This window comes from Leuresthes tenuis, unplaced genomic scaffold (genome assembly GCF_036924035.1).
Source record: "Leuresthes tenuis unplaced genomic scaffold, fLeuTen1.0.hap1 SCAF_2, whole genome shotgun sequence".
Classification (NCBI taxonomy): Eukaryota; Metazoa; Chordata; class Actinopteri; order Atheriniformes; family Atherinopsidae; genus Leuresthes; species Leuresthes tenuis.
In genome coordinates, this window is record NW_027325356.1 from 42,097,807 (window position 1) to 42,124,453 (window position 26,647).

The 26,647-nt window shown below is 41.3% G+C and overlaps 1 protein-coding gene across 1 annotated transcript in view; it reads left to right on the plus strand.

Annotated features, from left to right (window-relative positions):
* adamts17 (ADAM metallopeptidase with thrombospondin type 1 motif, 17) overlaps positions 1 to 26,647 on the plus strand; it is a 174,604-nt gene that overhangs the window by 126,940 nt on the left and 21,017 nt on the right. Inside the window, exons 17-19 of the mRNA XM_072381119.1 lie at positions 9,288 to 9,445; positions 12,904 to 13,063; positions 17,520 to 17,655. Of these exons, the coding sequence (XP_072237220.1) occupies positions 9,288 to 9,445; positions 12,904 to 13,063; positions 17,520 to 17,655 (454 nt within the window). The remainder of the gene's footprint in view (positions 1 to 9,287; positions 9,446 to 12,903; positions 13,064 to 17,519; positions 17,656 to 26,647) is intronic.

Genomic DNA, 26,647 nt, shown 5'->3' on the forward strand with positions numbered 1-26,647 from the left:
AAGGGCAGCCATCCACCTCAACCAGCTGGGGTTTGAGAAGACAGAAAAGAGGGAAAAGAACCACAAGTAAACCTGCAGTTTGGAGTGAAGTGCTCTGTTAGGAAAATATCTTACAATGAGATCTTTAAGATATGATGGAGCTCGGTCATTAAGAGCTTTATATGTGAGGAGAAGAATCTTAAATTCTATTCTGAATTTAACAGGGAGCCAATGAAGAGAAGCTAAAACTGGAGAAACATGATCTCTCCTGTTAGATCTCATCAGAACTCTGGCTGCAGCATTTTGGATCAGCTGGAGGCTTTTCAGAGAATATGTGAGACAGCCCAATAATAAGGAATTACAGTAGTCCAATCTTGAAGTAACAAATGCATGAACTAGTTTCTCTGCATCACCCTGAGACAGGATGTTCCTGATTTTAGCAATATTACGAAGGTCCTAGAAACCAGTTTTATATGTGCGTCAAATGATAAATTCTGGTCAAAAATTACTCCAAGGTTCCTCCCTGTAGAACTAGAAGCCAAGGAAATACCATCCAGAGTAACTATATAACTAGACAATTTCTCCCTGAAGCGCTCAGGTCCAAAGAGAACAACTTCAGTTTGTCTGAATTTAAAAGCAGACAGTTCTGAGTCATCCAGGTCTTTATGTCTTTAAGACAGGCTTGTAGTCTGACCAACCTATTGGTTTCATCTGGTTTCATAGATAAGTACAGCTGAGTATCATCAGCATAACAATGGAAATTTATGCCATGCTGTCAACAAAGACAGATTGATCAAATCCAATATGGAAGTGTCAATTAAGGGGAAAACCTCCTTGAACAGTCTGGTTGGGATTGGGTCTAAAATACATTTTGATGGTTTAGAAGAGACTATTGCTGTTAGCTCAGAAAGATCAACGGGACAGAAGCCGTCTAAATACAAATCAGGTTCTAAAGATACTTCTAAAGCTGCTCTACTTGATGATACATCAGTGATGATAGTGGGAAGGATTCCATCAATCTTCTCTCTGATAGAAACAATTTTATTGACAAAGAATCTCATGAAAGAATCTTCTCCTTCTCCACTTGAGACATGCTGGCATGACTTGCTGCCGCTGCTCATCGGTAACTTTTAAGTGTTTATGGGACCCAATCCAAATGTGTAGTTGCTCTCATGTTTGAGCAGTGATATTTAACTATCAATAGATGTTTATCGTGCACTCCAGTGTTTTGTGAAATTGGACTAATAATCGCTTACCTGCCTGCTCCTGTCACCTGGCACCTGGCTTGTGGATCTACCTGGTCGCTGTGCAGATCAAAATGTGGGCTAGCAAACCCTGCATCTGGTTCTTGCTTATTTGGCTGCTCCTGTCATCCTGCCATCGCCCTGTGGCCAGGCTATTTCGGTACACAGCCGCTGAGCTTTTCTGGCTCTGCCGTCATCTGCCTGATTTTCCGCCGCCGGTGCTGGACATTGATCGCCTTCAGGTGAAGTGGAAAGTCCTGCCTGTGTCTGTAACTACTTTCAGCTCATTTGAATATACAATGTTTAAGCTGCCTGGTCCAACTCCCACAATCGTAGCTACAGTCTACCGCCCCCCGAAGCCTCACAGTGACTTCTTATCTGATTTCTCCACTTTACTCACCCATCTCTCCCTTCTTTCACCCAATGTAATACTGCTGGGTGACTTCAGTATACACATGGACAACTCAAACTCACCTCTCACCAGGAACTTTTCATCTTACCTGGACAGTTTTGGTTTTCAACAATACTCAAATTTCTCCACGCATAGAAAAGGATATTCTGGATTTAATCTGCTGCTCTGGTGTCACCCTCCAACAGCTCATCTGACGAACTCCATGTTACCGACCACTTCTTCCTCTAATTCAACTTCATCCTCTCCCTTTCTGTAGTCAAACCTCTGCGCTCCATCTCATTTTGGAATATTAAGAACATTAACATTGATACCCTCTGCTCCAGTATTGACTCTACCTTGATCCCTGATTTCCCTTCCACCCCAGATGATCTTGTCTCACTCTATAATGATGGATTATGCAGCATATTAAACTCTCCTGCAACAGTGAAAACACGAACAGTCTTCTTCTCCTCAACATCACTCTGGTACACTCCTGAACTCCGGTCCATGAAAGCTAAAGGCCTTCAGCTTGAGCAGCTTTATAAAAGAACTGGTCTCACTGTTCATAAAGACATGCAAAAAAACATATTTCTCTCTACAAGGACTCTATCATCCATTCTATATCTAATTATTACTCTAATTCCGATCTCAATAACTACAATAATCTCCGCCCCATCTCTGACCAACCCTTCAAATCCAAAATCCTTGAAAAAACTGTCGCCTCCAAACTTCACTCCCACTTATCTCTGAATTCCCTCTATGAGCCCTTTTTGTCCGGTTTCTGTCCCTGCCACAGTACTGAAACCGCGCTCCTAAAGATAACCAATGACTTCCTCACTGCAGCTGACACTGGCCAACTCTTCATCCTCATCCTTGTAGCGAACTCAAGTGTGGAATTTAATTCAAACAAACTGTGTTTGTTATTCATACTTCATAACTTTATAGATATCCATCTGAATTTTGAGACTCATAATCGTTATGTTATGTTATGTTATGTTATGTTATGTTATGTTATTTTTCATGTCTTTATATCCTAGGTTTATGCTATATCTTTACCCTTTATATCTTAACAAGTTATGGTGTTTTTAGAATCCTCTGAACAAATGTTTATGAAACGAAGAAATTAAGAAACCAGGTGCCTTTATTTAATCCACAATGTTTAATCCACGGCCAGAATAGGTCGTTTTACAAAATACGCCCAGACAGACGTCACAACATTTTCAGGCATACCATTGGCTGAAAGTGTAGTGTAGGCCTATGTCATGCCCCGCCTCTGCGAATCAAACTCCGGAAACCGCGAGGAAAAGTCGAAGAAAGTCGGAGTAGAAGAGAAGATGGTAGAGAATTAAACAGATTGAATCATGAAGAACAGAGAGTTCTAAAATTATGGAATGAGAGTCTTTGGAAATGGCAGGAGAGGAAGATGAGATGGAAGAAGAAGGTCCAAACACAGAAAGAGAAGAATGTAGTAGAAAGATACATTTTGCGTTTTTGTTCGTCCGTCATCCTGTCTCCTTTCTATAGCACGTTTTAAACTCTGCTGCTGCACGCATTTCGCTCATCAAGAGAGCCAGCGTTAAGTTTGTCAACGTTTTTGTCAATCTTTGGTGAATTTAAGTTCACCTCATCAGAGTTGGTCAGCAACCAAAACCAACTCGACCCTTGGACAATTTTATCATTGTTTGCGGTGAATTCCGACACACCACCCCGTTCGTCTTCTGAGCCACCAGAAGCCCTCCGGTGCAAGAAAGCGACCGGTCCAGTCCCTGAAAGTCAACCACAACAAAGGCCGCGAAACGCGGAACACAGAGAGACCCAGTGGGACCCGCTGGCGATTACCTTTGGTTCGGAGCTGACCTAACCGTAAGATCTGCCCTGTTCTTACATTTCAGACGGTATGCGGTGGGTGTGGAGAGAATTCACTGTTAAAATGATAAATTAACCCAAGTTGTTAGCCGTTAAATTCAAATAGTAACAAATCTAGACTATTTGAATGATTCCGGTATCCATTGTTAGAAAAATTAACTCACAGACAACGGCATGAAACCAAGAAATCCCTCAGAGGCCTCAGTATTTTACTTGCAAGGGGAGAACAACACACGAACCTTCTCTCTGCAGATTCACAAGAGTTCTCCAATGAGTGGTTGCCTCCCTTGCTCTTTTATTAGGTGACACATACATACAATCCTCTATGTGCCCAGGTCTGGTATATCTCCTGAGTCTGGAGGCATCTCCTTATTTGGGGAGCTATAAAGATAACGATCAGTGGGGAGACAACATTCCTTCTTAAAACACAGTTCTCTTTGTCTCCCAACTTCTCCTTGTGAAGTTTTGATATGAAATGGCCTCTCTGGCTGTGACTTTTATTTAATGATAATAAGCAAACGTTTTTGACACCATCCATCCCCTCCCCTTAGTTCTTTTCAATTCACTAAGTGTTTCTTATATAATCATCCATATTCAAAGCATTTCTCCTGTTGTCTTAAGGTTCATGTCTTTGGTCATGTCATTTTAATAAATGGTTCATATATATACATATATAAAATCAACCGGTTTTTATGTATGTGTTCTTTACGTTTGTGTGAGTCCAACAAAATGAGAATTCACAAGTAGCGACTATATGAGACTGGAATTTATTAATTATTAACTATTAATTAATGACTGATTATTAATTTAACATACCAGAATCGTAAGATTCTGTCTTTTTCCTTTGATTGAAGGTGGTGCCCTAAAACGAGGTAAAATAAGGCTTATTCAGATGAGAGTGAGAACTTTTGGATAAATCCTTGCGACCTTTGACACCATTTCTCACTCCATCTTCCTCAATAGACACTTATCCATTGGCATCACCCATACCCCCCTCCACTGGTTTCATTCTTACCTCACCGGCTACACCCAGTTCGTACAGCTTAAATCTTTCAGAGCCGACCCCTCTCCAGTCACTACAGGTGTGCCCCAGGGCCCCTTCTCTTTATCATTTATCTCCTCCCTCTCTGCAATGTTTTTCGTAAATTCAACATTCAATTCCACTAGGTCCCGGATGACACCCAGCTCTACCTTTCTAGCAAGCCAAATACTTCGCAACCAACCTCCTCCCTCACCTCCATCTTATCTGAAATCAAGTCCTGGTTCACTTCCAACTTCTTGAAATTGAACAGTTAAAAACTGAATTACTTCTTATTGGTACTAAATCATTACTATCCAAAGTTGACAGCTTCTCTCTTACCATCGACGGTGCCTCCGTCTCCCCCTCCCCTTAGGTTAAGAGTCTGGGTGTCATCCTTGACAGCTCTCTGTCCTTCCATTCTCACATCAATAACATTGTCAGGTCTGCTTACTTCCATCTTTGCAATATAAACCGACTTTGTCCCACCCTTACTGTCCACACTGCATTCATCAAAAATAAGTGCATCAAGTCCACAGTCTTGTCACCTCCCGCATCAATTACTGTAATTGTCCCCCAGAAGTCTCTCCACAAGCTTCAACTCGTACATAACTCTGCTGCCCAGATCATAACAAGGACTCCATCATCTCATCACATCACCCCCATCCTGCAGCAGCTCCCTGTCACCCACAGAATAAATTACAACTCCTTTTGTTTACCTTTAAGGCTATCCATTCTCTTGGCCCGCCATTTCTGTCTGACCTCCTCCATGTCGCCACTCCAGCCCGCTCCCTCAGATCGTCCTCCTCCATCCACCTCACTGTATCCCCTGCCCGCCTCAGCACCATGGGGTGTAGAGCTTTTAGCTGCTCTGCCCCTAAACTCTGGAACTCTTTATCACCTAACGTCTGAAATATTGACTCTCTTCTCGTCTTCAAATCCAGACGCAAAGCTTATCTGTTTAAGACTGCATATTCACTTTAAGTTCAACTGCATTATCTTATTCTATTTGTTATTATACATTGTTTTATCAATTGTTTTTATCTGTTTTGTAAAGTGTCCTTGAGTTTTTTGAAAGGCGCTTTTAAATAAAATGTATTATTATTATTATGAAATCATCACTGCTGAGAGCTAAAGGAATACATGGCTCAACAGAGCTCGGACTCTTTGTCAGCCTGGCTACAGTGCTGAAAAGAAACCTGGGATTATTGTGAGAATGCTTTCTAGCATTCTCAAAATAAAGGCACCTTGGTATGGGGCCTCTTGTCTGCCCGGGTTGGGACTGTCTCTGTGGCAGCGCTCCCTGTGCTCGTGGGCCAGGAGCCCTCTCAGTGTGGTCGGCCCCCCAAGGTGGCTTTTTCCTTTAACTAGCCTCAGAGCTTACACTAGCACACAGCAAACTGAATACTTGACTGGCAATTTGATTCGCAAACTTGCAACTTGTGTTTCCCTTGTCTGCAGTTCAGCCAAGGACAGTGAATACTGATCCATCTTTCAGGCACATTTTCATCATGAGTCATGTGTTGAACTCACCCTGGTTATCAAAACACCACCCAACTGGTAAGAATCATAGGAAAAGAGGTCATAAGAAAAGCCTGATTCTTTTGTCACATAAAGGGCCCATAACACTCCAGCAAAGGGAACAGGTTCTGATTGTGTCCCCTTTTAAAAAGACATTACGATGGATTTCAGAGATGTGGATCAGACTAATTTGATTTTTTAAATTTTTTTGGGCAATGGTGACCTTTATTTGAAAGTAGGTCGACAGGAAAGAGAGCAGAGAGAGTAAAGGATGTTATGCAGCAAAGAGCCCCCAGCTGCATGGAGTAACTACAGCCAACGAGTATAGCTCAACAATACGACACTGGATTGGATTATGACAGTATGACCATTATTTGGGTTATAATTGGCCTGAATTGGACCAAGTCTTTGAAGTGCCTTGAAATGACATTTGGTATGATTTGGTGCTTTATAAATAAAACTGAACTGAACTTAATTGATGTGGAATGCTTCTTTGCTGTAGTTTTACAAAGCCAGAATGTTCAGCTCTTAAATGATTTTGTATCATATTGGTGATTTGTAAACTCGTAAAATTTGTAATGCAATTGATTAAATAAATTAAATATATCCATTGTCATTAAAATTAAGTAGAGAAAAAATATGGAATCACTTAATTATGACGAAAATAATGTTTGTCCCACCTCCTCTGTCTTTTCTGACAGCTTGAATTCATGAGGGCTTTCCTAATGAAAAACAATATTCTTCAATCAAGTTCCAACTTTCTTGTACAGCAGCTGACAGATCAGCTCTGCAGGATGGAGCCTTGACACGTTTTTCAGTTTCCACCATAAATCTGGACTGTTTGCTGGCCATGTCAGTCGTCATGAGTTGATATGTCTTTCCTGAAGAAATTTGAATGCTCTGTGCTTAGTGAAAAGATGCATCATTATTATAAAAAAAATAAGTGCAGCATCCCCAAACCTCCTTTCGATTGATTGCATGAGAAAAGTGTTCAAAACTTAAGAGTCCACCTGTGCATTCGATGTAGAGGTAATGATTGTCCCCTGGCCCTTTACCATCAAGCCCATATCATCACTTCTGCATTTTTTTCTGTTGCTATTGTTGTTGTGCATTTCCTGTTTTAAAACATATTGGTTTCAGTTTTCCATCCTGACTCTTTGACGTCTTCCTTGGTCAACCTGTCGGTTTCCCTTCTACCACTTTCCATTTAGTTTGTGCTTGCTTCAAATTTTAGACACATCTGATTGGGAACAACCAACATCTTTTGATACACACATTAGGTTTTTTTTTGTTCCTTCCTATTGTTTTAATTGACATATCTCAGGCTCAGTTCCTTGTTAACCAGAGACTCATAACACTGGACTTGTTCCATTTTAATGTGATAAACCGCCATCAATTCACTTTCTTTCCATTTCTTTATGTTTATGTATTTAGCAGACGCTTTTATCCAAAGCAACTTACAAATAAGAATATGACATTACTGCAAACATCAAAGCTAACAATAAGTTACATAGAAGGAAATCACTAGTCAGACTCTGTCAGAGGTGACAGGGGTGACAGAGTAGAGATAGAGTGCAGGCATAGAGGAAAGTACAGAAAGATAAAGTGTAAAGATAGAGGGGGTAGGGAAGTACAGGGTAAGTGCTAGGATAGGAGATGCTCTCTGATCAGCTGGGTCTTCAAGAGTTTCTTGAAGATAAACAGGGACGCCCCTGTTCTGGTAGCGCTCGGTAGGTCATTCCACCATCGTGGGACGACACATGAACAGAGTTTGGATTGTCTTAGGCGTGGTGTAGGAGCTGCTAGACGACAATCCTGGGACGAACGGAGGGACCGAGTTGTGACATAAGCCTTTGCAAGAACATTCAAGTAGATGGGAGCCGTTCCTTAAAGGACTTTGTAGGCTAACATCAGTGAAATGAACAGAGGGGTGACGTGTGCTCTTTTTGGCTGATCAAAGACCAGATGTGCAGTTTGCAGCGGTTTGACAGCACAGCCTGAGAGACCAGTTAGGAAAGCGTTGCAGTAGTCAAGGTGGGAGATGACCATATATTGACATGCTTATGTTTAGCAATGCGAAGCAGCATGATCGAGCAACGGAATTAACATGATCTTTCAAGGTTAGTTTGTTATCAATCATGACACCCAAGTTTCTTTCTACCTTTGATGGAGCAAGAGATAGGGATTCAGTTTGGATGCAGATGCTGTGGTGTATGGTTGTAGGGTCTGGAATTTGGTTAGATCTGGAAGATCTTCTGAATTGTGCCATTTTCTTTCGGCAGCTCTGTCGTTGGTGCACAGCAATCGGAGGGTATCACTAAGCCAAGGGTGGGACTGGGAGGATGGAGTGGGTTTGGTAGATAGAGAACAGACTATTCAGACATGAGCTCAGTGTAGAACAGAGGGACTCTGTGGCATCATTAACCTCAAGGGAGGAGAATGTGCTGGAGGTCGGAAGAGGTGGAGGCAACAAGGGAGGAGAAGCGGGTGGGCGACAGGTTGTGGAGGTTGCGGCAGAAGGAAACCATAGGGGTGGAAGCAATGGGTCTTCTCAGGAGGCTCACTCTGAACTGAATGAAATAGTAGTCAGAAAAGTCTGAAAATGAGATCTAGCACTTTGCCATCTTTATGAGTCAGAGGACTGAAAACCAGTTGTAGCTCAAACGAGTGCATTAATGTCAGAAAATCTGAAGAGTTAGGACTGTCAAGATAGATATTCATATTACCAAGGACCATTATGGGACAGTCATGCTCAAGGATGGAAGAGAGCAAGCTGTCTAGTTCATCTAGTTAATTTTTTCCGAATTTGTTCACAAAACCTCATAAGAAAGCGGAACACTATGTTGCCAATATGGAATTATGAAACAAAAATAGCAGAGCATTTATTTGATTATGCATTATGTTTTCCACAGACATGGTACATCTAAATATCCCATTTACCAATGCAAAAGCCTTTTTGTTGTCTTTTTTTGCTTTGCTTGTTCAGTGATTTTAGGGATGCTTAAATATAGAATTTACCAATTTGCATCTCATCAGGTTGACAAGAATTCTGTACCCAGAATTCAAACATACCTTTGGTTCTGACCAAAACTGTAAACCAAAACTGTTTGAATTTAAATTTAACACAACTGTAGAATATAAGTATATAGATAACAGATCCATGAAAAAAAGCAATTGATATGCAACATTTCATGAAAATGAGCAGTATTGCCAAAAACAATATTGTGATTCAAAATAGAAGCTCCAAGATTCTCTAATATCTTTACAGCCTTAAAGGACTCCAGCAAGAGATCCATCAACAGCGACTGGAAGATTGAACTCCCGGGAGAATTTGAGCTGGCTGGAACCACCGTGCGCTATGTTAGAAGAGGACTGTGGGAGAAGATGTCTGCTAAGGGACCTACTACGTCTCCCTTACATCTGATGGTAATCAAATAAGTTAGCAGGAGTTTGCTATATAATGTTAGAAAAAGTTGTTCCATGGGTAACACGACATACACTGAAAAAAGGGGAGAAGTGGGGCTTGTTCTATTTATTAATATGCTGTTCAAATATGAAACGCAACTGATTTTTGTAAAGGTGAGGAACCGGAAATTCAGCCACACACTAACGTGACCAGATTTCGGTCAAAGCTGTCCCTGAAAATGTCCCCAATTTTGACACCGAATGGGGGAAATGCGCGCAGACTCAAAGTAACACCAGTTATTACGGTAGCCATTTAATGCATCGCCAGAGACGACGTCATATGACGTACGGACGCAGCAGCATTAACAACAACAACAATCTAGAGGTGGCAAAAAGGAAAGAAAAAGGAGACCAGCAGCCTTGATAAATGGTATGTTGTGTATTAAGTTATTTATTTTGTGTGAACTGGCAGTAGACTTGGCTGTGAGTGTATGTGAAGTGATGTAACATTTAAGTAAGATTGTTTTTCTGAATTGAAGACCTAACGTAACGTCATAAAAGTCAGTGAATGTTAACATTATGACACTGTTTTCATATCCGTCATTAGTGAAGCTGTAACATTAGCATGAGATTACCAGGTGATGCCATGTTTTTCTCATGTTCTGCTCTTATTCTACCCAGTTAGCTCCTGAGGTGGAGGTGGATGAATGAGGAGATAACTGTGATGTCACTAATGTTTTGATTGCCACCTTTGTGTGATAAATATCAGTTCAGTATTCAGTTGTAGAAACTTCTGACCAAAAAATCCATCCCAACTTATATTGATATGTTTTGATGGTTGATTGCAACCTTTTGTGTAATAAAATCTGGTTCAATCTGGTTTATCATTATCCACATTCAATCTTAATTGGTTTAAAAGAGACATCAACCACATCCTTAATCTTGTTGATAATACTGGCAATATGTTATCTTATGAGCACTTTATGTCTGTCCATAGTTTTCCTGTTCCTTTCAGAGCGTCACGGTTTATGTTCTGTTCCATGTCTTGTCTCGTCATTTCCTGTCTTATTTTGAAGAATCACTGACCTTCTCCTCTCGTTTCAGGTATCTTGCCCTTCCTCCCATGTCAAGCGTCTGATTGTCTTCTCTGATTCCTAAAGTGTTTCCTCCTGTTCCCCTTGGTCCCTCACGTGTTCAGATAGTCTGCGTTTCCCTTGTCTTGTGCCAGTGTGTTGCCTCCATTTGAGCATCATTACCAGCCTTACTTTGAACCACAGTTGACCCATAGAGTCCTCGAGCCTGCAGTGAGCGATCCTCCTGCAGAGCTATCTTGTGTTATAATTTATTCTCACTCATAGCCTTAGTTTATTTATTCTAAACGGTAAGTTTCACAGCTTTGTTTTTCCTCTGTTTTCAAGAAGTGATTTTTGTTGTAACCTTTCATAGTCGCCTCCGTTAAAGGAGAGTTTTAAGTTTATCGTTAAAGTTCACAGAGCCTCTTTTTTGATAACATAAACTGGCCTGACTCTTACTTCACAAGTACTGTGTTTCTAACAAAGCCAAAGAAGTACAACATTTTACATAACATATATCCCGTGAACTGTATTATTGTTAAATTCACAGATTTTAGTGACTCCTGTTCTTTTTTAAAAAAACAACTCATAACGTCATAGTTATTTTTAGTTGTGGCATATCCAAAAAATTTTGGAGTGACCTTGAATCTCACTTTTTCCATTCGACTAATATTGTATGCACAATAAGATTAAAGGATATTATCTGCTATTACAGTAACTCTGACAATTGTCATTTTGAACAGATGCTTAATTTTATTATCATATATGCGAAATTTTTCATTCACAAACAAAAGTTTGCAAACTCGATACAGAATATTACTCATTTTTGTCAGAACTAAAATCTCTGATTGAATCCCTTAAATTGATTAATAATAAGAAAGCAAAAGACATTTCTTTCTAATTACGTAAAATATTTTCCTGAAACCTTCCTAAAAAAAAGTTTTTCTTTTTATTTAGTCATTTATTTTGTTTTTTACGATGAATTAATGTTTGTTTTGCTGTTTGTTAATTCAATATCTGCTGGTTTTGTATACTTTTTCTCAATAATAAAAAAAAAGGTCCCTATGAAGTCTGTGTAGGACGCGATGCCGTCATGTCCGAGCATTTGAAGTTCTGCATCGAGGGAACGTGTTGCTTTACAATTCACCATGCAAGTGGGGGGGTGTGGTTGTATGTTTGTGTGGTTTCAGGGGTTGTAGCCAAATCCTTGCTTTTTCTTCCAGTCACAGTTAACAACAGTAAACAATGACACCCGAGCTGGAGCAGCTGTCTTCACAGTTGGAGCTCATCAATATTGAAGGACAAACGCTTAAATTGCAAATGTTGAAGCGCAGGTGACAGAGAAGACATTCGAGGGGGTGGTCTGTACGACCGGCCGAGGCTGAACGGGGGAATTTACAACACTGGTTGTGCATTTACAACCTGGATGAACAAATGCACTTTTGATCATTTCAAATGTCAATGAGCTTCTTCGCCGTATACAGCCATTAAGACCGGAAAAGGCAACTGCCGGAAATTACGCTCTGAGCGGATCAATCAAAGCCTTGCGTAGTTAGGATTTTTACGCAGAAGCATAAACTAGGCTTAAGCACCCCGATAACCCCCAATAACAACAACAACACAGCAGCTCTGAACTAACAGTGCAATAGTACACGTTCATTCATTCATTCTTCTTAAAGTATTGGTGAAATAAAGACAGGTAATGCCTTATTTAGAGGCTGTATTGTCTCTGCCTGGTTCTCTCCAATTACGCGGATCTTGAGTAATCTAAATATCTTCCGAAGGATGCTGACTTTCACCAAACTGTTATTGGTGAGTAGATGAACGTATTTTATGCCAGAAATAAGATCCAGGTTTAAAAAAAACGAACTTCCCCTTTAACAGGAAGAGACCTCCAGCAGAACCAGACTTAGGTGCTCACTTTCCCTTTTTTTTAAGGTTTTGTTGGCTCTAGTAGCCTTTATTTGAATGTAGCTATACAAGAAACGAGGTGCAGAGTGAGGGGAAGACATGCAGCAAAGGGCCACAGGCCGGAATCAAACCATGGACGGCTGATGTGGCATAGAGCCTCAATACAAGGGCTGCCCGCTGGTGGCCTCCACTTTCCCTTCTTAAAACGTTTTTTCCAACATTGATAATTAAAACCATATCATCCTTCTATATCCTGATTTTTGTTTCAGGATTGGAAATTGATTAAGACAAAGTCGCTGCATATGTTTTGGAAATACTTTCATATCCCCTCCTCTTGTATCAACAGAGACAAATCTTGAAAAAATGCTTAATAGTTCTGTTTTAAATTCAGAGTAGGAATTTGATTTAGACAGATTTTAGATAAGCTTGGTCAAGTTTAATTAGCTTTAGGTAAGACTTCCTTTTTCTTTAAACCCATCTATGTTGTTGTTCCAGGTTTTACTATTTCATGACCAGAGTTATGGGCTCCATTATGAGTATACTGTTTCCCTGAACACATCTCAGGACGGGAGCAGTGAGGAACAGAGGGAACCAGAGTACCTCTTTATCTGGACACACAGTAGCTGGCAAGACTGTACTGTCCAGTGTGGCGGAGGTATGATTTCTTCATTGCTTTGGTTATTAATGATCAAATAAAAATAAGACAATACATTAAAATAACTTTCATCAAATGAATGGAATCTTTCATTTTGGCTTACTGAAATGTGCCCCTGAACTGATCTATGAAAAATTAGATAAAATCTAAATTTTCAATTTTCTAAATAAGATTTTTGTCATGTAAAATCTATGGAAAGTTAAAGATTAAATGTGGTATAAAAGTGGAGCTGAAATGATTAGTTTAAATTCAGCTAATTATGAACGATTTTTGATATTTCTAATGTAATTTTTCATTGTTCCATCTTTTTGAATTTTTTGTCCTTATTTTAGTTCATTTACACATTTGGGAAAAGCAGACATTGTGAAGAGCCTCTTCAGGATCAAATCATTTTATGATTTTCTGAATGAATTATCTTTGAAAATAAGTTGCAGCTAGACATGTTGAGCTCCATCTTCATCAATTACTAAAGTGAAAGTGATATAATGGTATACATTTTAAAATTTTCCATGGAATATGTGGTGGATATTTGCTATTTAACACTGTAATATCTCTTTCAGAGTATATATTAATGATACATATTAATAAGATTAATAATACATTAATAATAAATATATTTGTTCATATGTGAGAATCATGTTCTTTGACTTCTCCAGTGCCTTCAACATCAAACGGCCTCCCATACTGAAAGACAAGCTTCTAGGTATGGGTGCGGCCCCCTCCCTGACATTGTGGATTATAGACTATCTGACTGCCAGACCACAGTATGTCAGAATGGGGAGATGTGTTTCTGGAACACTAGAATGCAGCATTGGGGATCCACAGGGTACTGTTTTGGCTCCTTTTCTTTTCACCCTGTACACATCAGTCCTGCCACATGCAGAAGTATTCTGATGATACGGCTGTTGTGGCATGTGTGCGCGGTGGACTGGAGAAGGAGTACAGGGACCTTGTGGAGTCCTTTCTGTGGCTGGACCAAAAATAACTGTTTTCTCCTGAACATTACCAAGACCAAAGAGCTGGTGGTGGACTCCAGGAGATCTAAAACTCCATACCAGTCAGTCTGCATTGATGGAGGGGAGATTGTTCAGACCTGCAAATACCTGGGGGTGGTGCTGGATAATAAACTGGAGTGGTCTGCCAACATAGAAGCAGTGTACAGAAGGGGCCAGAGCCGTCTGTTCTTCGTGAGACAGCTCAGGTCATTCAATGTCTGCAGTGACATGATGTGCATGTTTTATCACACTATCATTGAGAGAGCACTGTTCTATGCTGCTGTCTGCTGGGGGAGTTGCACAACAGACAAAAACTGTAGGCGCCTGAACAAACTGGTGAAAAAGGCCAGTTCTGTTGTAGGCAGAAGGCTGGACCCTCTCAGTGCTGTGGTGGAGCAGCGGATGAGGAGGAAACTGTATTCTGTGTTAGAGAATAATAAACATCCTCTCCACAGCATCCTGGCAGGACAGAGGAGCAGCTGCAGTGAGAAAGGAAATTTTTATTTTTTTGTTTTTATTACTTTCTGGCTCATCTCACTGCGCTGCAGGACTGAGAGTTTCAGGAGGTCCTTTGTCCCCACAGCCTTAAAACTTTTTAACAGTGACTGCTGACATATTTTTCTCAAATTTATTTGTTTATTATTGTTCTAATATACAATCATTGCAAATATTTTATTTGAGCTACATGACAATTTGAATTTCTCCCACGGAGGGTGAAAAAAGTGTTTTCTATTCTATTATAGAATGCACTGAATAAAAAAGTATAACCGGAAAAATTTACAAGCAACATGATGTTGTTGATGTCCAAAAAGCTGTCAGTCAATGTTACATAGGACACACGGATACACAGGATTGACTCTTAACCAACTAAATAAAAGCAACTCAGAGATGATGAAATATAATATAGCAGTGAAGCAGAAGAAACTGTGCTTCAGAATATTTTACTCTTTTCCAGCAATTTGTCTGTTTGTCCACCTTACTGAGCAGTGGCCATAAAAGCAAGAGTTTTGATGTTTTTTAACGTAGGGAGTGCTTTCCCTGGTGGATTCTGTTGTTTTTCATGCCTCAGTTTTATTAATTAAAGCCTCAAATATTGTCAGCTTGTGTTCAACTTCTTGTCTTCAGCTTCTTCTCAGTTCTGGCAGCCCAGGCACATATACCTGTCCTGGTACCTGAACACACCCTCACAAAGTTGTTGTTATGTCCTTTTGGTTTTGACAAGTGAAATGTCTACCCAGAATATTTTTCACATTTTTCAAACTATTCCTGAAAAACCTTTGCAGTCTGGCAGGTTGAAGAAGAAGATATACCTGTTAGTCCCGTGTGGGGTTTATGTGAAAGGAAACATTGTTTAGGTAAATGCTATGTGACAAACTTACATCCACATGATTAGCATCTGAACATTGCCCAGTGTATCACACTACCTGTATTGGCTTGCCTTTTTCCAATTGTGCATTCTTATGCCATCTCTCTCAAGTAAACATCAATCCATCCATCCATTTTCTATACCTGCTTAATCCGTTGGTCGGGTTGCGGGGGGGCTGGAGCCTATCCCAGCGGTCATTGGTACACTGTGGACAGGTCACCAGTCCATCACAGGGCCATGCAGAGACAAACAACCACACACTATCGGACGATTTCAACTATTGGACTAGTTTAGAGCCTCAGCAACAAATTGTTTTTTTGACGGTGGGAGGAAGCTGGAGTACCTGGAGAGAACACACACATGCACGGGGGGGCATGCAAACTCCCCCAGCCCCAGCTGGGAATTGAACCTGGAGCCCTCTTGCTGTAAGGGGATTGTGCTAACCACGACACCACCGTGCAGCCCCATAAATATATACGTATATACTTGTTTATTCTTATTTACCTATATGTTAATATGACCAGAAATACACATAATGAACAAGATTTTGCCAGTGGATAACGAAAATTAAATGAAATCTTCTTTATTGTCATTATACATGAGTACAACAAAATTAGCCCGGCAGCTTGCAAACGCATGTGCCAACTTTGAAGAGTTGCAAAGAGTGGGGAGAAAGGAGAGGAAAACAAGAGAGACGGGAGGGGAAAAAAAACAGTGTCCAGACTATGTTCCTTAAAGGAGAACAATGTGGGGCCGGAAAAAAACCTCAGCAACATCAAGAACAGCAAACTTGAAACATAAGCAAACATTTGCTCGCTTCACACATAAAAATGCTAAAACAACTTGAAGGCGTGGGATGGGGGTAAGCTTTGAGAATTGCTATGTCTGGCTCTCAACCAGTGTCTCAGTTCACAGGATGTCATTGTGATACCACAGCAGGTTGCCATGGAGAAGTCCTCGATTGGGTCCCAGTCAGAGTCAACAGTTGTCAGTGAAGACAGGAAGGGGGGGAGTAGTTCAGAGCGTCTAGCAGCAGCAATCTCAGGGAGAGTTGTTTCAGCTGCGGCCTTGGCCAAGACCAGTGCCAGGAGAGCAGGAATGCAGATTAGATTAGGATTGTTGGGTTAGGGCTAGTAGTTGTATTTCAATGGACACGACTTACTCTGTTTGTCCATTCTGGTCACAAAAACTATCCATACGCCTTTGCAAAGCCACCAGCTTCTCCAAGATGTTTTCCATGTTGCGGTTAATGACCACAGTCTGAGCGCCAACAGCTCTGCCTACTGCTACAATCATGTCGGGCAACTTGGGGCCTTTAACCGCTGTCTCCGACTCCGAATTTTGCGATACTCCAGGGCAATGCCTAATCCAATCAGCAGATAGCCCGCTATCATGGTTCCGAAAATGTAAAGATCCTCAATGTCCTCAATGGAAAGGATCGCAAGGCACACGGCCCTCATCTTCACCCAGGAGATTCTGTGAATTGCATTGAGAGACCAGTTGACCAATTCCATGATTTTAGTCTTGAGAGCAATGTGGAGAGAGACACCAAAAGTTTGAAACAGGACAGGACAAGACGAAGAAGAGAAGCAGGGAAGATAAGGGACAGGGAAAGATACAGGAGAGAAGAGAAATGCGACCGCCTTCGTTGAGAGCCGGAAGAGAAAGCTGCAATATGTACAGCAAGCTGCAATATGTGGTTTTACACTTTTGAGTTCCAGCCAGCATTAAGGATTTCAGCTGTTTGAACAACAGCAGCCTTTGCTCTCCACGTGCACAAGTGAAGCTTAGGTGACCATGGCAGTGCTTCAGACCATTTTGGTAGGTATTAGCCAATACCAGGAACACTGCATAAGACACAAGGTGAAGATAGCTCCTCTCATATCGAAGCAACTTAATTTAGATGCTGATCAATCTATATTGGTGCATGAACATTGGTGCTAGCTTGGCTACTGCATACAAATATAATGATTAGACGTACCTTGTTAAAGGTTAATTATCTTATTATTTCTCATCTTTTCTGCCTCCCATAATGTTTCAGAAGATGTGTCGCGCTTAGAAATGTGTGCAAATGTTTGTATTTGTGTACATGCAGGTGAAAGGAGGACAGTGGTTTCCTGTATGAGGATAGTCAATAAAACCATGGAGGTGGTCAGTGATGGCTACTGTCAACCTGAGAACCGGCCACATCCCTATGTACAACTCTGCAATTCCCACCCCTGTCAATATCGGTGAGATAAACAAACATCCACAAAGATACACGGCAGTAGTTATTGGTAGTGACTGCACACTTTATTATCATTTCTTTACATTAACTTATGTGATATGGTGCTCTCACGATATAAATATGTAATTTTACAAAGTCATTGTGACAGATGTTGATAAATAAGACTCCAACCATATAAGATTTAACAATGTATCATCAAGTATAGTGGCTTTAGAAATATCATTAGAATCTGATTTGTATTTAGACTGTTTCTGTCTGATCGATATCTCTGAGTGAACAACAATAGCCCTTTCTAAACCATCAACTTGTATTTTAGAGTGTTTCTGATTGTATATATATTCTAATGTACACACACACACATATATATATATATATATATATACACATCATCCATCCATCATCCTGGGGGCCTTGCCACCGAGGAGCTTTTTCACCACCTCGGCAACCTCAGAAATGATGAGAGGCCCTTATCTCCGAGCTCTCTGACTCTGCTTCCTCTGAAGGAGTGTCGGTAGGATTTAGGAGGTATTCCACCGACTCACAGCGTCCCTAGTTGAGGTCAGCAGAGCCCCATCACCACCATACACAGTGTTGACGGTATCTATGTAGCCCATGTTGTTTGCTGAACACCACCTCGACTGAGTGAATGAGCTGTGCTGCAGTCATGCGTGTCGATGAAGTGGTCCCAGTAGAGGTGTGTGTAGAAATCCCTCTGTTAGCTCTCCTATAGCTGCAAGTAGCCACATAACAGTAGCTATGTGCGAACAGAGCAATAGTACGTGTTCATTCATTCATTCTTCTTAAAGTATTAGTGAAATAAAGACAGATAATGCCTTATTTAGAGGCTGCATCGTCTAAGCCCCGTTTACTCTGTTATAGGGATCACAACTTATCTGAATATCTGAAAGGACGCCGACTTTCGCCAAACTGTTCTCAGTGAGTAGATCAATGTATTTCATGCCAGAAATAAGGTCTAGGTTTAAAAATACCGGGGTTCCCCTTTAAGAACTTTATATGTGCTGTTAGTTCTCATCAGAACTCTGGCTGCAGCATTTTGGATCAGCTGGAGGCTTTTCAGAGAATATGTGGGACAGCCCAATAATAAGGAATTACAGTAGTCCAATCCTGAAGTAACAAATGCATGAACTAGTTTCTCTGCATCACCCTGAGACAGGATGTTCCTGATTTTAGCAATATTACGAAGGTGAAAGAAGGCAGTCCTAGAAACCAGTTTTATATGTGCGTTAAATGATAAATTCTGGTCAAAAAAGAACTAGAAGCCAAGGAAATACCATCTAGAGTAACTATATGACTAGACAGTTTCTCCCTGAAGCGCTCAGGTTCAAAGACAATAACTTCACTCCCCATTTCCAAGATGGCGCCTGAGTACAGCTCTGCCATAACTCAACTGTTCATATCCAGGCTTATTGGTTTTATTATTGCAACTTATGTAGACTGCTTCAATGATTGGGATAGCTACAAACAAATTATTTGTGTGTCTGCCCCAGTGGTGTTTTTTTGTAGTGGGTATACTGTCTATACTCACCCGACCCACCCATCCAACACCTCATAAGCACCATCACCACTTTGTGTCTGATGCTGCCTTCTAACATGTTGATAACATAACCATAATCTTTAAGAATGCTCTCAAGATGTATACTGTAAACTGGGCATTAGTGAATGGGATTCGGATTCAAATTTTTTCATTCATGTACTGAGAAAACCTCACTTCAATACTAATATAATATAATAGAGTAAGGGTGTCACACTGTAATCGTTTAGTTCACTGCAAAAACACCTGCAAAGTTTTTCTTAGCCTTTAAGTGGTCTCTCTGTCTGGTTCAGTAGGCTGAAAGAAATTAACTTTTTCATGATATTCAAAATTTTTTGAGATGTGCCTATATAGAGGGTATGCATTTACGTCACTTCTGCCCCCCGACATGCACCCCTCACTCGGACTGAGTGGCAAAACAAACCGCCCACAACATGGCGAAGGATAGCAGCGGACACAGCGAAAATGAATAAAAATGGATCATCAAAACCAATTGAGGTCAGTTGGACTCAGTAGTGATCCAGACCAGCTCCCCAAAACCATCTGGTCCACAAACACTGACATGGCCAGAAATCGGGTATCCGAATATTTATACGTAGCTGATTTCAAGGCCAGGTAAAGATACAAAGATAAAGGTATACAAAAGCCTTGACGCTTGGTCATTTTTTTTTTTAAAGGGAAAGTTCTGTTTTTTTAAACCTGGACCTTATTTCCAGCTGTATATATATATATAGCTTACTCATTTACTAATTGATAACATTTTGGTGTCGTTCAGACGATATTTAGATCATTCCAGAGCTGCGTATATCATAACGGGAGTTAACGGGGCAAGGCCAATGCAGCAATATATACGTGTGTAGGCAACTTACTCAATTGAAAGTTGCCCGTTCGGTCCTGCAGGCTTTCGCTGGGTCTTCCAATTTATTTTAGGGACACAGAAAAAAACATCTACCACAGCCTGATTTATCAAAGCAGCAAAATCATCTGCCATTGTGAAACTGTCATTTTTGGAGACATCCAGACGTGTATCTCCTGGCCTCAAATCCCACTCGGAGCAATAAAGGCATTCCTCCTCTGTTGGCATAGGTAAACATTGTCCACAAGAACACCGATCGATTCACGGACGTGCAGTGGTCTGTTGTTCTCTGGCCAGCTGTTCTCTGGCCAGCTGTTCCTCTGCTTCTCCTTTCCAGGAGCACCTCATCCGTAACCTAACTCTGGATAAGGACGTCCATTGTATTCAAAGTCGTCCACATCCTCAAAATCTGATAAATAGTCTGCCATGTTGCACAAAACTAGCAGTAGTACTGGCGATTTGTATTAAAGTATTGGTGAAATTAAGGAGTTTTGTGCCTTATTTAGAGGCTGCATTGTTCTTGCCCCGTTCACTCCTGTTATGATATTTGCGGATAGCAGCTCTTGAATGATCTAAATTGGTCCGAACGACTCCGAGTGACACTAAAATTTTATAAATGAGTAAATGAACTTATATACAGCTAGAAATAAGGTTCAGGTTGACGGTGGATGTATATTGGATATCAATATTCTGGTTGTCTGTGGACAGGTTTGTATATAAGTTATATATATTTCTATTTTTTTAGTTAGCTACTGTCAGGCATTATTTATTCGTAATTGAGTCTGCCAAACTGACACTGACACTGCCGAACCACAAATCCAGGTTTTGGTACCTGGATTCCAGCCGTCTCTTTTCTATTGCTTTAGGTAGCCAGTAGAAACTCTGCTCTGACCCCTTTGTACCCCTGTTTGTACAGTCAATTGCACAGCAGCTCTTCCCCATGTTCAATATCTAATATAATTGTGTATTCAATAATTTGGCAGCTCTTTTTGCCACTCAGTGGGTATAACCCCACTGACTTCCGAGTACCGTGACGTCACGTGCATACCCTCTATTCTACTCTTGCAACAGCTAACTGACATCTGACAACTACTCATAACTGGCATTACCTTATAGTAATATAATGTAAATATTTTTAAAGTAATGCACTTTTAACATGGTCATGAAATAACTCTCATTATGACATTATGAATATCAGTTGTTTAGATCCTCTTTGCATGTGCTGACATTTACCTAACTTTCTGTCCCTCCACTCTAACCAGGGATGCCTGGTTTTAAATTCCCAAGCCTGACTTTCACTCCACAAGGCTGGCCAGGAACTCTCATCTGTCTCATCATCTGAAACAAGGAGATATAAACATTGAGTTATGTTAATGAGTGAAAAGTTGGTCAGCTACTGACGAGAACAGAATTGCTTTTGCTTGTTTTGGTGTTGGCTACGGCCCACAGTAGCCTGGTTGTTCACAAATAAAGCATAAAGAAACCAGCTGATAATACAGGTTTATGTACCGAGGGACGCTAGATTTAAATATACCAACAATCCCCTGCTATGCTGATTTCATGGCATTATAGTAGCGTCAGTCTCCTTCTCCTTTACAACAGCCTCAGCTTGATCATCATCTGGCTGTTTGTGTTCTTTCTTCAATCTCATAAGCAGCGCCACCCGAAGCAGCTGTGGGTGCAGTAGCATGCTTTGGAAAACACTGAAAAAGGGTTGTTTGCTATTGTTTTCGCTTCATCGCTTTATAATTAATCTTCTGATTTTTACCATTGTGCGGGGAATTTCCTTGAAAGAAATCCCCATAGGAACCACTGCGTTTCGTAAGTGGACGCACATGCGCACTCATGTACTGCTGAGTGAAATCTCCGGACGTTAGCTCATAAGCAGTTTCTTTTCCGAGCTGTTCTGTCTCCTTAAAATTTGACAAAATAACACCAAACACAACTGCTTACTCTCCTACTAATTTTAATTGAGACTTTTTTCAACGCACATAAAGACATTCAACGTGTGGTCCATGTTTCAAAGGCTGGGCGCAGAGGAGACCACCGGGCTCTCTCTGAGGGGAGGGGGAGAAAAGCAGGGCAAGAGCCTCGAGGAAGAGAGGGAGATGCCCGGCCAAGGGTCCGTCCAGCATACACTTAAACATGGCATGGACAGTTCAGAAACAATTTGTAAAGTGCTAATGTAGACTACACCACTGGAATCATAAATCATTGACCTTTTCTAGTGGGTATACGGTGTACACCTGTGGAGACGTGCCCCCTATGCAGTCTCCTCAGGTCTTCCAAGCTTTGGACCTTGTATTTTCACTTGGCCTGCATGTTGCTAATGTCCGTATTGAGGATGTTCACATGAGCAACCATTACTGTGTGCTTTTTTAGCTCATCGTCCACATTAAGCCCCATCCCCTAAACCTAAGTCCACAAAGACATATTATTACTGAGAGTGCTACTGAGAGATTCTGTGCCATTCTCAATACAAGTCTTTTAAATTAATGCTCTGATGTTGACAGTTTTATGCACTATTATGATGTTCATTACACAGCTATTTTAGACCAGGTGGCACCTCTCAAGGGCAAGAGTGTCTCAGAAAAAGCCCCATTCCAGGCTCAATAGCCGCATTCGGACAGAGACGTTCTAAGATCTGTCCACCTCGAATTTCGTTATAAGAACTTCCTTTCCCCAGGGGAACTGTTTCATTTTGCATATGCACATGAGTCGGGGACCTTGGTCGGGACTGATATGACTCAACTGTCTACAACACAGACGTGTTACTTGAGCGCCACGCTCAACAACAAAATAAAACCCGCGAAAAGTAAGGATAGAATAAAACAATACCACCGAGAAGCTAATATGGAGAGCGAAGAGGCCACCGTGTTCATGGTCTCCATGGCGGTGATATTAATCATGGATGATCACATCAGGCGTCTAAGATCGAGGCTGGAAGAGCACACAGCGAGAGTCAGGAGACGAAAAATCGAGCAACGGGCGATACGTCTTCGTTTCATGAGGGAAAGAAGGAGAGCAGAGCGCCACAGACAAAGGAGACAACGTGTAAGTTTAAGTTATTAAACATGCGGCGGTTGCGTCCGTGTTGTATGAGTAAAAATTTCAGACAAGGGGCGGAGCTACCAGCCACCAAACCCCTACGTCATATGTGTTCCTATGGAACCCAGAAAAGACCCTGCCTCGGAGAAGGAGCTGAAATGGTTATAGGAACTGAGGGCCATGGTCCCGAGTTCCTGTATGTCCGAATGCGCGAAAAAACGTCCCTATTCCTGAAAAGGTTATAGGAACTGCAAAAGGTTCCTACAGTGGGAATGCGCCTAATGAGAGCATTTTGAATCTCAGTCGCAAAACTGAGCGCCTGTGGAAATGTACCAACTTCGAGGTTGACAGACTATATCTGAGGGAGTTGATGTCTTCTCTAAGTAATCAATTATATTGTGTCTCCTGCTGTCCTGGCTGCCCCTATGATTTGCAAAGCTGGATGCAATGGGTTTTTACACTTTTTTTATTGAAAAGATCAGGGATATAAAGGACAGAATTCCCCAATGTTCTTGCTGCAACTTAGTCCATGTTGAGCCTCCCTCCCACACCTGGTCTTCAATCAAACCTGTACCACTAGATTGTATCTCAGCTTTGATGTCCAAAATGAAACCATCCTCTAGCTCATTTGATGTCCTCCCTACCAGGCTTTTCCAGAATGTCTTTGAAATCATTGGACCATGGGTTACCAAAATGTTTAACCTGTCCCTGTCTTCTGGCGTATTCCCCAGCTCTTTTAAACATGCTATTGTAGAACTAAAAAAAACCTTCCCTTGACCCATTAGACTTACAGAACTTTAGGCCTATATCTAAGCTTCCATTCCTGGCCAAGATATTAGAAAAGGTGGTGTCCAAACAACTTACATCTTTCTTAGAGGCCCATAACATTTATGAGACTTTCCAGTCAGACTTCCGGAAACACCACTCCACCGTAACAGCCCTACTCAAAATGTCCAGTGACATTTTGATGTCAGCCGACTCAGGGAGATGTACTTTGGTAGTCCTATTGGACCTCTCCTCTGCCTTTGATACAGTTGACCACCTCTTCCTGATAAACGGACTGAGGGATGTGGTTAGGATGACTGGTTTAGTGTTAAAGTAGTTCGCCTCCTATTTCACCGGCAGGAGCTTTAGCGTCTCAGTGAACAACTTAACATGCGACCCTGCAGGTCTCCTATATGGGTTCAAGGTTCTGTCCTGGGACCAATTAAAGTTTTTCTGTAGGATTATACAACAGTTTGCTGACATCTCTTATCATCTGTTTGCGGACGACATCCAATTATCTTGTTCTTTTAAGACATCTGAGACCCATAAATTGAGCTCCCTGACCAACTGTTTATCAAAAATAAAACAATGGTTGAGTGATAACTGTCTGCCGTTAAACTCAAACAAAACTGAGACCCTCATCATTGCCCCATATATATATTCCTGGCATCAAGCAGCACTTAGGTTGCCTCAGTCAGACATCCAAAACTAGCCTGAGAAATTTTTGACATCACATCACCAAAACATCACACAAAACAGTTACTAAAGACCTGCTTTTTCCAACTGCATAACATCTCCAAACTAAGAACTATCGTCTCTAAAAATAATCTTGAGATGCTGATACATGCATTTATTTCATCACTTCTAGACTCTGTAACAGTCTGTTCACCTGTCTAAGCAAGAAGGATTTGAGTCGTTTACAGCTTGTACAAAACTCTGCTGCGAGGATCCTGACGCGCATTGACAGAAGAGCCCCCATTACTCCCTGTAAAAAAAACAAACAATTGAAGACATTCTTTTTTTAAGCAAGCATTGTAGCCCAACGGTCCCCGGGCTGCTAAGACTGACATTGACTGCATGTTGCTGTAATGTATTTTATGTCCGTATTGTAGTCACTGATGCCCTTCCTGTGAAGCACTTTGTGACTGCTGGCTGACAAAGGTGCTATATAGACACATTTTAATTACTTACTTACTTCAGTTTTGTCTGAACTTAGAAGCAGAAATTTCTGAGTCATCCAGTGGCCGTATTTAGCTTTTTATATATTTTATAAATAAGCTTTTTATCTTACCGCTAGGAGTGCCCCTAACTCACGCTAAAACATTTTACGTGGGAGTTTTTCCTTAAAAGTAATTCACAATGCCGCTGAGGCCTACTCATACTAAGAATAAATCACCCCTGTTATGGAATACGATTATCGTGCACGACTTTAGAAGCGCTCAGTACGGTAATTGTTTGTTTGAGTGCAGGGGGTCTCAGCGAAACTCTTCCGCAACATCCCACAAACGAGCCCACTAAATAAAGAAAAACTAGGAAATAGCCTAGACTACACATGAACTCCTATCAAATAGTTATGGACAGTGCAGCAAGCAGAATACACGCATGATGACAAGTTTGTGCAGACTACGATAATGACGTTATGCATGTTAAAGCGAGAGAGAAAGCAAACAATACAAATACGTCAATTGCTTTAAATCAACGAGGTGATTAATTTATTCCCTGCAAATGATCAATTATCAAATGTGCATATTTCCAGCATTTAAACCCATTAAATATCAGCCGTTGTTGTGAAGAAAAGAATAGTCAGACTCGTCGTGGTCAGCCTCTTATGGGGAATTTATTGAACAGACCGTCACAGAAACATGTACATTTCAGCATGCACGGAAATTCCCCAATTACCTCAGTTTGTGACATCCTTTTATACCTTCCTATATCATTCAGTGTGTACGTGGCCCAAACCCAATCTCTATTCGGTGCCTGCTGTCTGAGGACGCTACTGCATCTTCATCATTATCTAGACAGGGTTCATTCTAACCTTAAACAATGTGTTATTGTTTTGGGAACTTGGGGAGCGCTGACAGTTAAGATGGGAATGACTGTATTGATAATACTGATAATGATCTCCCTATTGCACCCGGTGGGGACCCGGGTTGCCTCACGGCGGACCCCACCTCGCCTCGCTGCCCTGAAGGGGCGGCCGGGTCGCCGGAGATCTGGCCGTCTGCCAGACGGCCTCCGGCGCGGGGAATCAGGTTCCCGGAAGTCTGGCCGTCCGCCAGACGGGACCCGGTTTTAGGCCCTTCAGAACCCCTCCCTCCCACCCTCGTTGGATGTCTGGGAGCCATCCTTGGGGGGGGCCCTGTCACAGTTTATTCTCATGTTTTCAGGTTATGTTCTTGTCACGTTTCTCACCTGTCACGTTAGGTTCACTCACGTCACCTGTCTCATTGTTCACAGCTGCACCTCATTCACTGATCACTGCGTGGCTGGCCTTGTGTTTCCCCTTTTTGTTCCTTTTGGCCGGGGTCTCCATCTCTTTGGTTGATAATTCTATGGGTTAACCATTAACTTTTTTTTTCCTTTTCATTGGCAACTTTTTAATGAATCTTTTCTTTTTGCAAACATTGTGTGGCGTCTTTATATGTTATGGTCTCATTGAGCCTACGTGTGAGTCTATTTAAATTTTATGAGGCCGTAACACTGACCATCCTCTTTAGGATTCTGTGGGCACCCCTAATAACCAAAATTTGGACTCACCCATGGATCTGCTGGGTC